The sequence below is a fragment of the Mobula hypostoma genome, chromosome 5 (assembly GCF_963921235.1).
Source record: "Mobula hypostoma chromosome 5, sMobHyp1.1, whole genome shotgun sequence".
In the NCBI taxonomy this organism is placed as follows: Eukaryota; Metazoa; Chordata; class Chondrichthyes; order Myliobatiformes; family Myliobatidae; genus Mobula; species Mobula hypostoma.
The window spans coordinates 172,504,729-172,519,633 of record NC_086101.1 but is presented as its reverse complement, the minus strand read 5'-3'; the positions used below and the strand labels follow the sequence as shown (position 1 = coordinate 172,519,633).

Here is a 14,905-nt window from a genome sequence, read left to right as displayed (position 1 = left end):
CTGCTTTGACTTGATACCCCTGTGGCAAGATTCTCTGAATCAGCGATGAAGAACAAAACGAAGCAGCAGGACACATCAGCCGATGTTTAGTAGCCTGGTATTAGATGAGGTTAGCACTGTGTCGACTAACTCTTGCCCCTGTGTTAGGACACAGTGGCTAGTTTCCCTTTACCTGAGAGGTGGTCGGAATTTCCTTCTAAAAGATCACAGCCTTCACAAAGCAATAAGGTAGTTTGTTATTAATATCAGGAATAGATACAGAAGAACATTAGGTTTGTCATGTCTCTGTAATGAGGTCACAACTTCTTGTCTATTTTCATGCATTAATCCTCCATCACTTGATTCATAGAGTCACAGCCCTGTGAAAACAGATGGAACCTGCCCTTTGGCCCAACTTTTCCATGCCAACCATGGTACCTGCCTAGTTTGTCCCATTTGCTCATATTTGGCCCCCTAAGGCTTGATCTTTGTATTCAAAAGCCTGCCGATCTCTGGTATGAATATACTTCAATACTGAACCCCCACAGTTTTCTTGTGTAGAAATCTCCAAAGGTTCATCACACGAGATGAAGAAATCTCTTCTCATCTTCACTTTGAATGACCACCCTCTTACTTTGAGTCTGTGACCCCTGGTCCTAGACAGCACAGAAACAGGTCCTTCAGCCCACAACATTCATGCCAACCTATTTACCTATCTACACTAATCTCATTTGCCTGCGTTAGATCTTTATCCTTCTTAGCCTTACCTATTTGCCTGTCGAAATGGCTCTTAAAATGTAGTGCCCATAACTGATAATGGATACATCCTTCTTATGTTTAGCCTGTCAAGCCCAATAAGAATGTTGTTTCAATGAGATCACTCATTCCTCTAAACCCAAGGGAGTGTAAACCCAGTCAGCTTAATTTCTCCTCAGAAGGCACAGTTTTTCATGTAACTCAAGACTCGCTGATGAAATTTAAGATTGTGTATCTTTTAAGTTTATTTTTGAGTTATATGTTACTGTCGGAAAGGAGGTACAATACTAAATCAGCGTTTCAGGAACAGCTTCTTTCCCTCTGCCATACGATTCCCAAATGGACATTGAACCGACAAACACAACCTCACCTTTTTATTGCAACACACACACAAAATAGTGGAGGAGCTCAACAGGCCAGGCTTTTTTATTCTGTTTTTGCACTATATTTAATGTTATGATTTAATATACATATATACTTACTTTAGGAAAAGGAAAGGTACGTCGCATCCAGAGTTTCTCTGGTTAGCGGACGATTTCCCTCCACGCCTCTCTGACATAGTGGGGAACCGCATACGAGGCAAGTTATAGCAGTGGTTTGCCATTGCCTTCTGCCGGGTGAGTTTCCAAAGAGATCACCAGCTCGTAACCCAGCACAGATGGAAAGCGTGCAGGGTAGCCGGCTGGATTCGAACTCAGGACCTTTCATCCCGAAGTCCGGCACTGATGCCACTACACCACCAACCGGGTCATATTTACTGTAATTGATATTTTTTTTTCTCCATATTATCATGTATTGCAGTGTGCTGCTGTTACTAAGTTAACAAATTTCATGACATATGCCAGTGATGTTAAACCTAATTCTGAATCTGTTTCTGAGAGTGTAAGTTTGATTGTGGATTTTTAATTTTGAGACAATGTTGCTTTGTCAAATTTTTGTTAATAGAGAGATTGTGCCAGGATTTCCCACATCTGCCTCCCCACAACCAAATCTAAGTTGGGAGGTTGGAAAGCATCGGCTCACAAATCATTGAATAATCAGTGATGAAATATCGCCTTGTCAGGGTGTCAAAACTACTGATAAACATCAGGCTGCCCAAAACTGAGGCAGCCTATTAGCATGACTTTGGAAAAGGAATGTAGAGAGTCTTGATGTCAGATGTAACAGGTTTTCCCTTACAAATACACACTTACTGAAAAACTTACTACCTGGTGACAGAGTTGCAGCTAATAGTCACTGCCTCACAGTCTCAGTGACCTGGGTTCAGTTCTGACTCGGATGCCATCCCTGTGGAGCTTGCTCATTTTTCCATTGACCACATGGATTATTACTTCCAGATTTCCTATCTTCTGATGCAAAATGCTTGTTTAGTTTGCCCCCATTATGACCTCTCCAGCATCATTTTCCAGCAATCTGATAACTGCTTTTGCCTTTCTTTTACTTGTTATATATCTAAAAAATCTTTTGGTATCCTCTTTGACTCGATGGGTCAAATGGTCGAGTTCTGCTCCTATCTTATGGTCTAAAGAATACTATGAAAATCTTTTTTTATGTTTGTATTTAAATAAAATACCCCTACATTCGTAAATGGGAGACATCTGTTGCATGTGCTTCTAAGAGCCTGGGTTTGTAAGTGCTTTCAGATAAATACGTAAAGTTGAAACTTGATCAGCTCTTCGTAATACAATCGCATGTGGTTCACCTGTTACTGTAAAGTTGTGTCTAAGTCCCTGGGTTGCCTTTCCCCTCAGTCATCTGTTTCAATTGAGTGTTGCAGATACCGGGAACCATTTCATTTCAAATTGTGCAGAACAGTAATCCGACACCACACATTCAAATCCAATACCTCTGAAAGTAGGTTAATGGCGTTTCACTAATGAGAACCAGATGAACAGTTTGCCCATTGGGGTGGCAATCTTGACTTCCTAATCCATTGACTATAATAGTGATGTGGACAATGATAAATGTACTGTACATTAATTGAGCTCTTCCCCACCAGACTGTGCAATTACCATTAATCACTGCTACCCGCATGTAATGTTATTGGGTGTTAAATATGTCACTAATATGTAGGTTTTAGCAAAAAAAAGGTTGTGGTTTATTTACCATTTCAAGTTCTATCCCCGTTAGTACATGGTTAGAGTTATGCTTGGACGGAAACAATTAATACAACTGTCAACCTTGGAAGCATTAGGCTTATGTGGATTTGAGTCAGCGATGACTTACTGCTACTGAGTCAGCATCACCTCAATATATTACTGTTTCCCCTTTCCTCGGTTTAAAAATTAGTTTTTGAAATAATGTAATGGATGTCCAATTCTCCGTCAGTGGTCCCTTTGCTGCCTCCTGAAAGTTTGCAAGTGAAACCTCTGTTCTAGCACACATAAACTTTTGCAAATCTGATGTCCAATGAGAAATCTCTGTTGTCATTAATACTGTTACCAAGTACCACAAATGACTTCCTTAACTTCAGAAGGGAAGGACTCCAAGATAGAGTAGTAAAGTGGTTACAATATTCTATTAATCATCCAGGTGCCTGGACTATTAACCGGGAGAAAGGGTTAAATATCATCCTGGTGTTTGCACAATTTATTCCGTTAATTATGTCAGTTGTAATTTAATAAAAGCTAACAACAATAAAACTAGAATCAGGTTCATTATCACTGGTGTATGTCATGAAATTTGTTGCTTTGTGATAACTGCACAGTGCATGACAAAGAATCCAGAACTAAGGAAAGATTGTTGACCCACAACTACCCCCAAATGTAACTGAGTACACTGTTCAAGGATTATAACTGCCAACCTTACCAATGATGCCCATGACTCATGAAGAATAAATAAATTGACTTACTTAGTTTGAATGTATTGGTTTTAAACTAAAGGGTAACACAGCAGATAAAGATACCAAGGAACAGAAGGAGAGGATATAGCCCAGTCCATCACAGGTGAAGCCCTTCCCACCATTGAGCACATTGACCAGGAGCACTGCCACAAGAAAGTGGCATCCATCATCAAGAACCCCCACCATCCAGGCCAAGCCTGCTTCTCACTACTACCATCAGGCAGGAGGTACAGGAACCTCAGGTGCCATACCAGCAGATTCAGGAACAGTTATTACCCTGTAATCATCAGACTCCTGAACGGGCGTAGATAATTGCACTCCCCTCAACTCCGAACTGATTCCACACCCTACTGACTCATTTTCTCAGTATTATTATTGTTTTTTATTTGCATACTTTGATAATAAATAGACTTGGACTTTAACATTGAAAACATCCTTTTAAATAGTACACCAAAGGCTTTTCAATACACTTTACCAGCTCATGAGGTACTTTTTGAAACATAATCACGATTGTGATGTAGAACAGGTATTTACAAAATATCATTTTCTTTCAGACCCAGAAAATAAATGATCTCTAAAATTCAGAATAAGGAAAGATCCAGAACAAAGTGCCATTGGATAATGTTCTGCGGGTGCTGAGTGACAACGTGCTATGAAGCCTCCTGCTTCAACAACTGACTCAGGGCACATCCCTCTAACTTATGCTTCATAACGCCTTTAAAGTTCCACTTGGAAAAAAGTTGAATCAGTTATCCACCTTTTATATTGCATCAGGCTGACAAATATACACAGGATCCAAGCATGAAGGATATCTTCTGATCAAAGTAAACCTTTATAAGTTCTTGTAGTTCTTGTCCATGATGCCGGACACTGGCTTCTAACTTGAGAAGCTGCAGAGTTTTACAGCACAGTATATGGCCTTCGAACAAAGCAGTTCCTTCAAAGAAATATACCTACCTGGGATCTCTTTCTTGTCCCTGAGATCTTCAAGGATAGAAGCTTCAATTGCCACTTATGTTTTTCCCTATTGTTCCTGCCTACTTTTGACCCACTGAACCTGTCATCTCATTGCTTGACTCCATCCTGTCACTCCTCATCCAGTCTCTTCCCAACTACATCAGAGACTCCTATGTCCTTCACCAGTTTGACAATTCTTATTCCTTGGCCCCCACTGCCAATGGATGTTTCCAGTTTTTATACAGCTCCACCCCCTCCCCATCAACAAGGTCTTAATGCCTTCTGCTTTATTCTACAACAAAGGTTCAAGCAGTTCCTCTCCACCAGCACTCTCATGTGCTTGTCTGAACTTGTTCTTACTCTGAACAACTTCTCTTTTGACTCCTCTCACTTCATGCAAGTCTGGGCTGTAGCTACAGCTGTCTTTTTGTTGGCTAGGTTCTTGTACCAAATCTTCTCCGGTATCACTCCAGATCTCTTTCTCCATCTGCATTGGTGCTGCCTCCTGCACTTGTACAGAACTCATCAATTTTATCACAGAGGTGACTCAGTCTGCTGGGTTTCTGCATCAGATTGCTTGCTGCTCCTAAATATTGAGATACAGCATGTAATAGGTCCTTCCGGCTCTTCATAGCGTGCCGTCCAGCAACCCTGATTCAACTTTAACCTAATCATGGGACAGTTTACAATGAATGACCGATTAACCTACCGACCAGCACAGCGTTGGACTGTGGGAGGAAACCAGAGCACCCGGAGAAAATCCACACTGTCACGAGGAGACCATACAAATTTGTTACAGAGAGCAACAGAAAATTTAAACCTGCATCCTGGAAGATCTAGGCTTGCAGTGCACGGATGGAGGTCTTCAGGGTGATCAGGAGTTTATGGGGAATTTTCCCAGATATTTACATCAGTTATTAGATATTTTGTTCGAGCCCAAGAGCTTACAGTTATGCGCCAATTAGTTGCCCCCATCCTTGCCTTCCACATGACTTTGTAAATTTATTTTAGGAACAAATTCTCTCCAGCACACCACGACAGGGATCAACATGTTCAAAACAATTCAATTGCATCATATTTTCATCCCAGAAGTAGAAAGCTAACTATTACACATATCAATAACAAGTCCTTTAAATTTTGAAGCATTCTGTTATGGAATACATTACAGCAATCTTTCTGAGGGAGGAGATTTCATTGCTAATGAATGTGTTAGTTACTCATTGTCCTTATTCCTGTCTTTTCATTTTCAGATTAAGTGTAGATTAAGAGTCCCAGTAAAGCTGATAATATATTCTTGTCCCAAGATTGCAGGAAATCCTTTGTTACAAGAGTATGATATGATTGACTTCCACATTTATCCATGACCTCAGTGAGACATATATATCATACCAAAAGCAATCACAGAAAGACTTGTACCCCCTGTCGAATGTTGAAAGGTTTCAATAGAGCAGATATGGAGAGGATGTTTCCTCTGGTGGGAGGCAAGGGTCTAGGACCAGAGGACACTACATTAGAATAGTGGGATGTCCATTTAGAATGGAGATGAGGAGGAATTTCTTTAGACGAGGAGTGGTGAATCTGTGGAATTCGTTGCCACAGGTGGCCAAGTTATTGGATATAGCTAAGGCAGACGTTGATATATTCTCAGTTAGTCAGGACATGAAGGGTTATAGGCAGAATGCAGGAGATTGGGGCTAAAAGGGAAATGGATCAGCCATGATGAAATGGTGGAGCAGACTCGATAGGCCAAATGGCCTAATTCTGCTCCTATGTCTTATGGCTTATGGTCTTACCGTGGCATGTCTTTGGCCATACACTCCTCAGATAAATTTACATTGTTTCCTCTGCATTGTTTTCATTTCAATTTTCGTGATTTTAATTTTCATATTTGACATTTCCCGTTTTGCAAGCAGCCTCTAAAATTGCTTATAAATCTGGGAATGCCAATATGAATTTCATTCGTGGTCAGTTATCTCATAGGTAGGTAAAACTTCCTCTGTTTAAAAAAAAATCATTCTTTCTTTTCTTAAGCCAATTATGGAAAATGATGCATAAAATAATTGAAGAAGACCATACTGTTCTCCAGATATTAATTGAATATCATTAGCGGCCTGAAAATTAAAACTCTCCCAATGGTTTACATACTGAATCCACAAACAAAAGGACCAGGAAAGTTCTCAGCTTATTCACATCTTGTCGACTCCAGCAAGGGCATTGTGGAGGGGAACCTTCACCTAGTTTTTCCTCCTCACCTTCATCTGTGCTAGAAATATACTGATATTGGGCTAGGCCAGGATTAAGTCTGGATATAACTCACAAGTTCAAGTTCATGTTCAGTTTATTATCATTCAATCACAGACATATATGCCACCTAATGAAACAATGTCCTCCAGACCAAGGTGCACAACACAGTATGTATAACTCACAGACATTACATATACAGTAAAGTATAATATCACTAGTAAATTAACAAATACTACAGTGCATTTATGACACAAGTTAAAAGTGCCGAGATAACACTACTGTCGCTTCATGCATGATGACATCGGGACGGTGGCAGGGAGTTCAGTAGTCTTGTGTCCTGGGGGAAGAAGCTGTTTCCCATCATGACAGTTCTCGTCCTAATGCTGCAGTACCTCCTGCCTGATGGTAGAGGGGTCAAAGAGATTTTTGGACGGATGGGAGGAATAAAAACAGCCCCCACACACCTACCCCCATCACTTTAGCACAGAGGCTCACTCCCACATCTGGCTCACTCCCACATCTCGTGCATAATTAGCAATAGAGCAAAGGTGATTAGGGCTTCCATACCTGTACCTAGTCAGGCAGTCAGCCACCGCCAGGGGTGGAAGAGGGGCATAGGGAGGCAGAAAGGAACTGAGAATATAAATAAAAGGTTACATGTAAAAGTAGCAAACAAGATGTGGTTTTGAATAAAAATGTGTCCTAATCCAGTGGGAGTCATGTCAACTCACTTAGAATATCAGTATGTAGCGACAACCAATGCCTCTGCTCTTTCCTGTCAGTTCCGACTGATCTCAACCTCTCAGCAACCTCCCACTGCTGGGGCCACTGGTGACATTTAACGGGAAAACAGTTTTTTTTTAGTGTAGTCCCTTTTGAATATGCCAGCAGATTTCAAGGTTGCAGGCCACTCTTCCCTGGTGTTCGGTAATCTTGTGAATGATTGCTTTCTGTTACTAACGAAGTATTGGTGTTTGATGTTGCTCATTCTTGTCTCTGGGTCAGAAGGCTGTTGTTAAACCCCACAATTCATACTGAGACTCCATTCCAGTACGGAAGTGGGGCTACATTGTCAGATTTGCCATATTTATGTTTCAACATTAAACTGAAGACCACTAAGCTGGACTAACATTTGAGGAAGATCTGCAGGGTTTTACCTGCTGGTCTGTAGTTATTGTTCTGTCAACCTCATATGAACAGTTTATTTTACCCCTACTTGTGGAAGGTTGTGTAGAGTTGGTATCATAGTAATATTATATTGTTGTGTAGCCATGCCAGTTCTCAGTGTAACAATTCTCATAGCCTTGCTTGTTCCCAATATCCCAGCAAATAATTTTCCTTCCAGTTTTAATAATCCCAATTGACTCCATTCCCACTAATTTACAGGCAGTGAGTTCATGTACCAAGCAACCCAAATTAAAAAAAAATTACCTGACAATGCCTTTGTTTCTTTTGCCCATCACTTTGAATGCAACTTCTGAGCTCCTTGGGTCACTCACTAATGGAAAAAGGCTTCTCTCTATTTACCCAGTCTAAACCTGACATGACCCTGCATACTTCAGTCAAATATCCCTTCATCTTGCTCTAAGGGCAAAAACTCCAGCTTCTCCAATGTAGTTATGCTGCCTCACATCTGTCTGCCCTTTCCTTCCTTCCACTGTTTCTGCATTTCAAAAGAGCCTCATTTGCTGTAAAGATATTTTTGTAGTTTGTTTTGTTCTAGAAATGCACCTTCTCCCTGATGGTAGCGATGAGAAGAGGGCATGTTCTGGGTGATGGATGCTGCTTTTTGAGGCATTGCCTTTTGAAGATGTCCTTGATGTTGGGGACGTTAGTGCCCATGATGAAGCTGACTGAGTTTGCAACTTTCTGCAGCTTTTTCTAATCCTGTGCAGTGGCCTCTCCATACCAGACAATAATGCAAGCAGTCAGAATGCTCTCCTCAGTACATCTGTAGAAACGTGTGAGTGTCTTTGGTGACATACCAAGCTCCTCAAGCTCCTTATTATATATAGCCACTATCATGCCTTGTTTGTAATTGCGTCAATATATCGGGCCCAGAATAGATCTTCAAAGATGTTGACCTCAAGAAACTTGAAACTGGTCACCCTTTCCACTGATGTTCCCTCGATGTTTATGGCCCTGGTATGGGTAACTCCTCTGGTCTACTCAGTTCCAGTGCATTGTGCACTTTCCAATGGCCGGCGGAGCCCTCACGTTCCAGTTGCCATGCAATGGAAAAGAGGGTGCCTTTCCTTTCCCCACGAACAACAGTGTAATCAAGTCACCAGTGGTAAATAGTGCAGGCTATATGTGGGCAACAAATAATGACAAATAACGTCTCAAGTCATGGGAAAACAATTCCACAGTCATCCGTCACTCACTCAGGCGTGTAGTTGATAAACACCATCGAGAAACTCAGGCTCCTTCGCAACAGCTGAAAATGAGATTCTTACTTCTGATTGATGTTTTCCGAGAAGCTTGTAAAAATGCATTTCCAGCTGATTAGTTCTGTGGGTGTCAATCTCTTGCTGTTTTATGACCTGCAGACTATGTGCCAGATGTACGTTTGCTTTACATAAACTAACAAAGATGAATGACTGAATTTGAGAGTCTCTTCTTCTACTTTCCTTCTGTATTTCCTGAGGGAAGGGACTGTGCAGCAGCAATGCTAAAAATGAGCTTTTAGCTCTCTCGACGCTGCATTTGTATTTATTCTGCAGGCAACCTAACATATCTTCTGTCTCTGAAGATGATATAGTGGAATAACAAGTACTTTATTTAATAACCAAAATGAGATTTAAAGTGATACATTTAGCAAAATGCAAGTGATTTTGCAAATAGGTACTGGCATATCCCCTAAAAAAAAATTGACATCAATCATGAAAGATGTAAGGGAAAATATTAGACTTGGGGTAAAGGACACTGATGTAGTTACGTGTCATCCCTGTGGAAATTTGGTATCATCCTGCCATTACTTCCTCTATCCCCATCCATTCTGGTGTTAATTTTCAGAGAAGCAAATGCAGAAATATAAGCTTGTGTGAGCAATAAGGCAGCTGGGTACTTCCTAATCTGAATCTGAAAATGAGAATGCAAATATGATGTCCATGGTTCAATTTCAGTAGCCTTCTTGATATCTCAACATATTTTGCATAAATTGGGCATTAGATCTTTCTATGATATTCTACAGAAACTGTGGACATTCCAGTGTTGAAGCAACATTGGATTATTTGGGAGAAAAACTGAGCTTCAGCCTCAGCTGAACTGACAAAGCAAACCCTGTTTCCTTGCTTCAGATGCTGACTGACCTGGCGAGTGTTTCCAGCGATTTCTGTTCTTATTACAGCTGCACTGATTGCTGTGTTCTCTTTCACATTATGTAGTGGAAAACAGAAGCTACAAACTCTGCAATGCAAATAGAAGATAATAAAAAAGCCCATTTGAGCATTGAAGCTGGTGATAATTTTGGCAAAATTGTTGATGTGTTTTCATCTGCTGTGAATATTCTGGGATTGTTATTTTTGCCCAATTACCAACAGACAGGGGTTCAGCTGCTCCCTTCACATGTTTCAAGCAAAAGACAGATTAATATTTCAGGAGTACCAAATGTTCTGCAGTGTGCTCGACTGCATCCTGCAGCGATGTTATGATTGACAGTTTTCTCTGCAAAGTCAGAAGTTTAAAACTTTCCAGCCTTGATATTACACTAGCTGATTAGCATTGTCAGCAATGGCATCCTTCTCCTGTTATCTTATTTGAGGCACTTATCTAAAAAGGTTACAAGCTATTGTTCAAATATAAATTAAAGGCCAGTTTATTGGGTACAGGGACACCTACCTGCTCGTTAATACAAATATCTAATCAGCCAGTCATGAGGCAGCAACTCAACTGCATGCAGGCATGGTCAAGACGTTCAGTTGTTGCTCAGAGCAAACATCAGAATGGGGAAGAAATGTGACTTAAAGTGACTTTGACCGCGGAATGATTGTCGGTGCTGGATAGGGTGGTTTAAGTATCTCAGAAACTGCTGATCTCCTGGGATTTTCACACACAACAGTCTCTAAAATTTACAGGAAACGGTACGAAAAACAAAAAACATTCAGTGAGCAGCAGTTCTGTGTGTAAGAACAGCTTGTTAATGAGAGAGATCAGAGGAAATGACCAAATTGGTTCAAGCTGACAAGAAGGCGACTGTAACTCAGACAACCACATGTTACAGCAGCGGTCTGTAAAGGAGCCTCTCTGAACGTACAACACATTGAACCTCAAAGGAGATGGGCTACAGCAGCGGAAAACAATACACATACACTCAGTGGCCACTTTATTAGGTACGGGAGATATTTAATGAAGAGGTCACTGAGTGTACATATGCTAATACATGCAAGGCCTCTGCTGTTACTTTGAATAAATGTTGAAATAACTGCACAAACTGCTGTTTCAAACATGTTACTAATTCTCATTCTTTGACTATGCTGATGATTCCTCATACACTTGAATGCTTTCGCCATTTTACAGATGGATTGGTTGACTGTATGGATCCCGACTGCTGCTTACACACCACCTGCCAAAACCAGCCATACTGCCGCGGATCACCGGACCCACTGGACATAATCGGCCAAAGCCAGCAGCCGCCCTCCCAACAAGCTGCCAAGTCCTTCCATGACAGAATTAAGTTTCTCACGGAACCGGACAGCAGTCATATCCTACCTGGGGACAATCCTTTCAACAGCAGGTTAGTCTGTTAGTGCTGGAATGGGAGGAGTACATTGCCTATTTTGTTAAAGTCTAATAATAGAGTTTGTCCAAACTTTTCTCTCATTTAAGCCATGGAAACGCATCTAAGTCTCCTGGAAAGGAGACTGATTCAGTACTCTTGTCTTTGAGTTAGATGATTAGAAGCCTTATTCCTGGATATGACACATCAATAGGACAGTTATTGTAGCTAGCTAATATTCCCGCAAGCAAACTGAATAACTTTACTAATATCTCATTCAACTTTACTAAGCCAGCTTCAGTTAATGGTGCAAGACCCAATATTCCCTTTCTTTCTTGCTGGCATTCACATGAAGAGTCCCAGGGCAGCATTTTTGCCTCTGGCTGCTTCTGTTTTCCTGATGGGGATGGCCCCCCATCTGATACAGTCACCCATCTTCCATTAGTATGCCATCACTCAGGCTCCATCTGCCAGTGGGACTTCTACCAAGAAGTATTCTTCAGATGTTAAATTGGTCAATGGATGTTAACTTCAGGGCATCAAAGATCAGCCTAATTATGTTCTTTCTCAACCTCTGTATCTTTAGGCTCAATGGTTCAATTTAATATCAGAGAATGTATACAGTGTACAACCTGATATTCTTACTCTTTGCAGACATCCACAAAAACAGAAGAGAACACTAAATAATTAGGACTTTATTCCCTGGAGTGTAGAAGAATGAGGGGAGATTTGATAGAGGTATATAAAATTATGATGGGTATAGGTAGAGTGAATGCAAGCAGGCTTTTTCCACTGAGGCTAGGGGAGAAAAAAACCAGAGGGCATGGGTTAAGGATGAGGGGGGTAAAGTTTAAAGGGAACATGGGGGGGGGGGGCTTCTTCACAGAGAGAGTGGTGGGAGTGTGGAATGAGCTGCCAGATGAAGTGGTAAATGCGGGCTCACTTGTAATATTTAAGAAAAACTTGGACAGGTATATGGATGGGAGGCGTATGGAGGGATATGGTCCAGGTGCAGGTCAGTGAGACGGCAGAAAAATGGTTTGACACAGCCAAGAAAGGCCAAGAGGCCTGTTTCTGTATTGTAATGTTCTGTGGTTCTAATTCATGACAGAAAAACTTGCACTCTTTCCCCTCCTATGCACAAGCAGCAGCAAGGCATCTACTCTCCCCAACACCCTAGCAGCAAGCATCAGAGCCCACCACCCACCAAGCAAGCAATAGCAAAGCCCCCAAATGAGTCCATGATTTGCAGTCCAACAAAAACTATTGTTCACCCGACAATTCAACAAGCCACAGGCTCTCTCACTAACAAGGCACAGAAAGACATCACTCTTTCACAGTGAGAGGGGATACCTCACCAAAACAAAGACCAGCTTGCTGATTATGATACTTTTATTCTGAGTTTCTCCAACTCAAGGAATGGCTGCAAGCTCTCCCCCACCATCGAGAGAAAGAGAGAGAGAGAGAGTGATCACCTCATCCACTGCCGCAATGTAATGCTCAGTTCTCCCGCGACACTTCAGGTGGCGAGACCGACATGGAATTGGTTCGTCCACAGGGCCACAGGGCCTCACCCCAAAGACGCGCATCTTCCAGGACGCATCCTGGGGAGTTCAAGGACGGCTGTTCGGTGAGCTCCAGTAGTGGGAACCACAGCTGTAAAGAACTGCAGTGTTAGTGCAGAGCCCCATCCACCTTGAAAAGGAAAAAAAAGAGACATTAAAGCGGATAAATTAAGCTGTTTCGCACTTGACCTCGAAGAAGCCACCCTCTGGCAGCATCTTAGCTCCGTCTCCTACCTGTAGGATTCTGATGGATTTTCACCTCCTCGCTCATAGGATTCTGGGTAAAATTGGTACACACCAGTGGTGGTTTTCATCACCTAATCTTCCTGTGTTGTCACCATTACGCATTTATACTGAACAGAGAACTTTTACCGTGCAAAAGACCAAAAAACAGGATTCCTAGCTTTAGAGTAGATGAAGCGAATACTTAATGGAACTGTTCAAAATAATCAGAGATTCTGATAGACAATGAGAAAAAATGGTTTCTACTAGCTGAGAGAGAATAATTGGGGGACACAGATTTAAGACAAAAAGAGCCAGAGATAAGATTAAAATAAATATATATTTATGCGGTATTTTTGTAGTTAGGAAAACACGTGGTGGAAGCTAATTAATAATGATTTTCAACAGGGTGTTGGAGAGGAATTTGTAAAGAAAAATGATTGCAGAGCCATGAAAAAAATGTAAGTTTCTGATTGCCTGTAACAAAGTAGGCAGCATAGGCAGGATAGATCATATGGCCTCACTGTTCTACAGAATCTATTGAAGAGCAAGAATCTAGATGATGTTCAAAATTGAGGTGCATGGAAGTGTGGTGCAAGGAGTCATTTAAATGAACTAGATTTAGCCAAAAATTAGAGGGAAAAAATCCACATATTTAACGATCCATCCTTGAATTTACCGATGTATGAGGGCAGATGTATGAAGAAAGGAGACGGAAGAAAGCAAATCCTATAGAATATAAGTCTTTAGATAAAAAAGTTAAAAGCTTATGTCAAAAAGCCAAAGAAGTATGGTTAAACCAGGAATGTGAGCAAGTAGAGAGAATCCCTATTACTGATCCAAAAAGGTTACATCAACAAATCAAGAATATCACTGGTAAAAAGCTCCTCTGTTCTTCAGGTGGATGTTTGAAAGCAAAGGACGGTACCATTATCATGGAAAAAGGTGAGATTATGAACAGATGGACTGAGTATATTCAGGAATTGTTTGAAGACGATCGAGGTGAAAAACCAGAAATTAAGAAAAACATTGAAGGTCCAAGTATTTTAAAATCTGAAGTTCGTAATGCAATAAATAAGATGAAGAAAGGAAAAGTAGTAGGTTCTGTTGAATTAGTAATAGAACAAATTATCACCCTTGAAGATTATGGAATTGAAAAACTTACTGATTTAATCAATGACATTTATGAGACTGGAATAATACCAGAAGAGATGAAAAAAACAGCATTTATCACTCTTTCTAAGAAACCTGGAGCAATAGAATGTGAATTACATAGGACCATAAGTTTACTGAGTCATATCACCAAGATACTTCTAAGAATTTTGATGACAAGAGCTAAAAGTAAGATACAAGCTGAAATAGGAAAAGAACAATGTGGTTTTGTGAAAGACAAAGGTACAAGAAATGCAATATTGATGTTAAGGATACTATCAGAACAAGCTATTCAAGTGCAAACAGATTTGTTTGCTTTACCGACTACACAAAAGCATTTGATAAAGTGAAGTACAATAAGTTATTTGAAATATTACTGAAAACTCTAGATCTAGATTCGAAAGACCTCCGCCTAATCAGAAATCTGTACAGGGAACAAACTGCTGCTGTAAGAATAGATGGAGAAATGAG

The 14,905-nt window shown here is 40.8% G+C and overlaps 1 protein-coding gene across 11 annotated transcripts in view; it reads left to right on the top strand.

The window, feature by feature from the left end:
- Positions 1 to 14,905, top strand: part of tenm3 (teneurin transmembrane protein 3) — a 2,629,382-nt gene that overhangs the window by 2,521,826 nt on the left and 92,651 nt on the right. For all 11 annotated transcript variants that reach the window (XM_063049436.1, XM_063049434.1, XM_063049437.1 and 8 more), the window contains one exon: positions 11,297 to 11,513. In XM_063049436.1, coding sequence (XP_062905506.1) covers positions 11,297 to 11,513 — 217 coding nt within the window. The remainder of the gene's footprint in view (positions 1 to 11,296; positions 11,514 to 14,905) is intronic.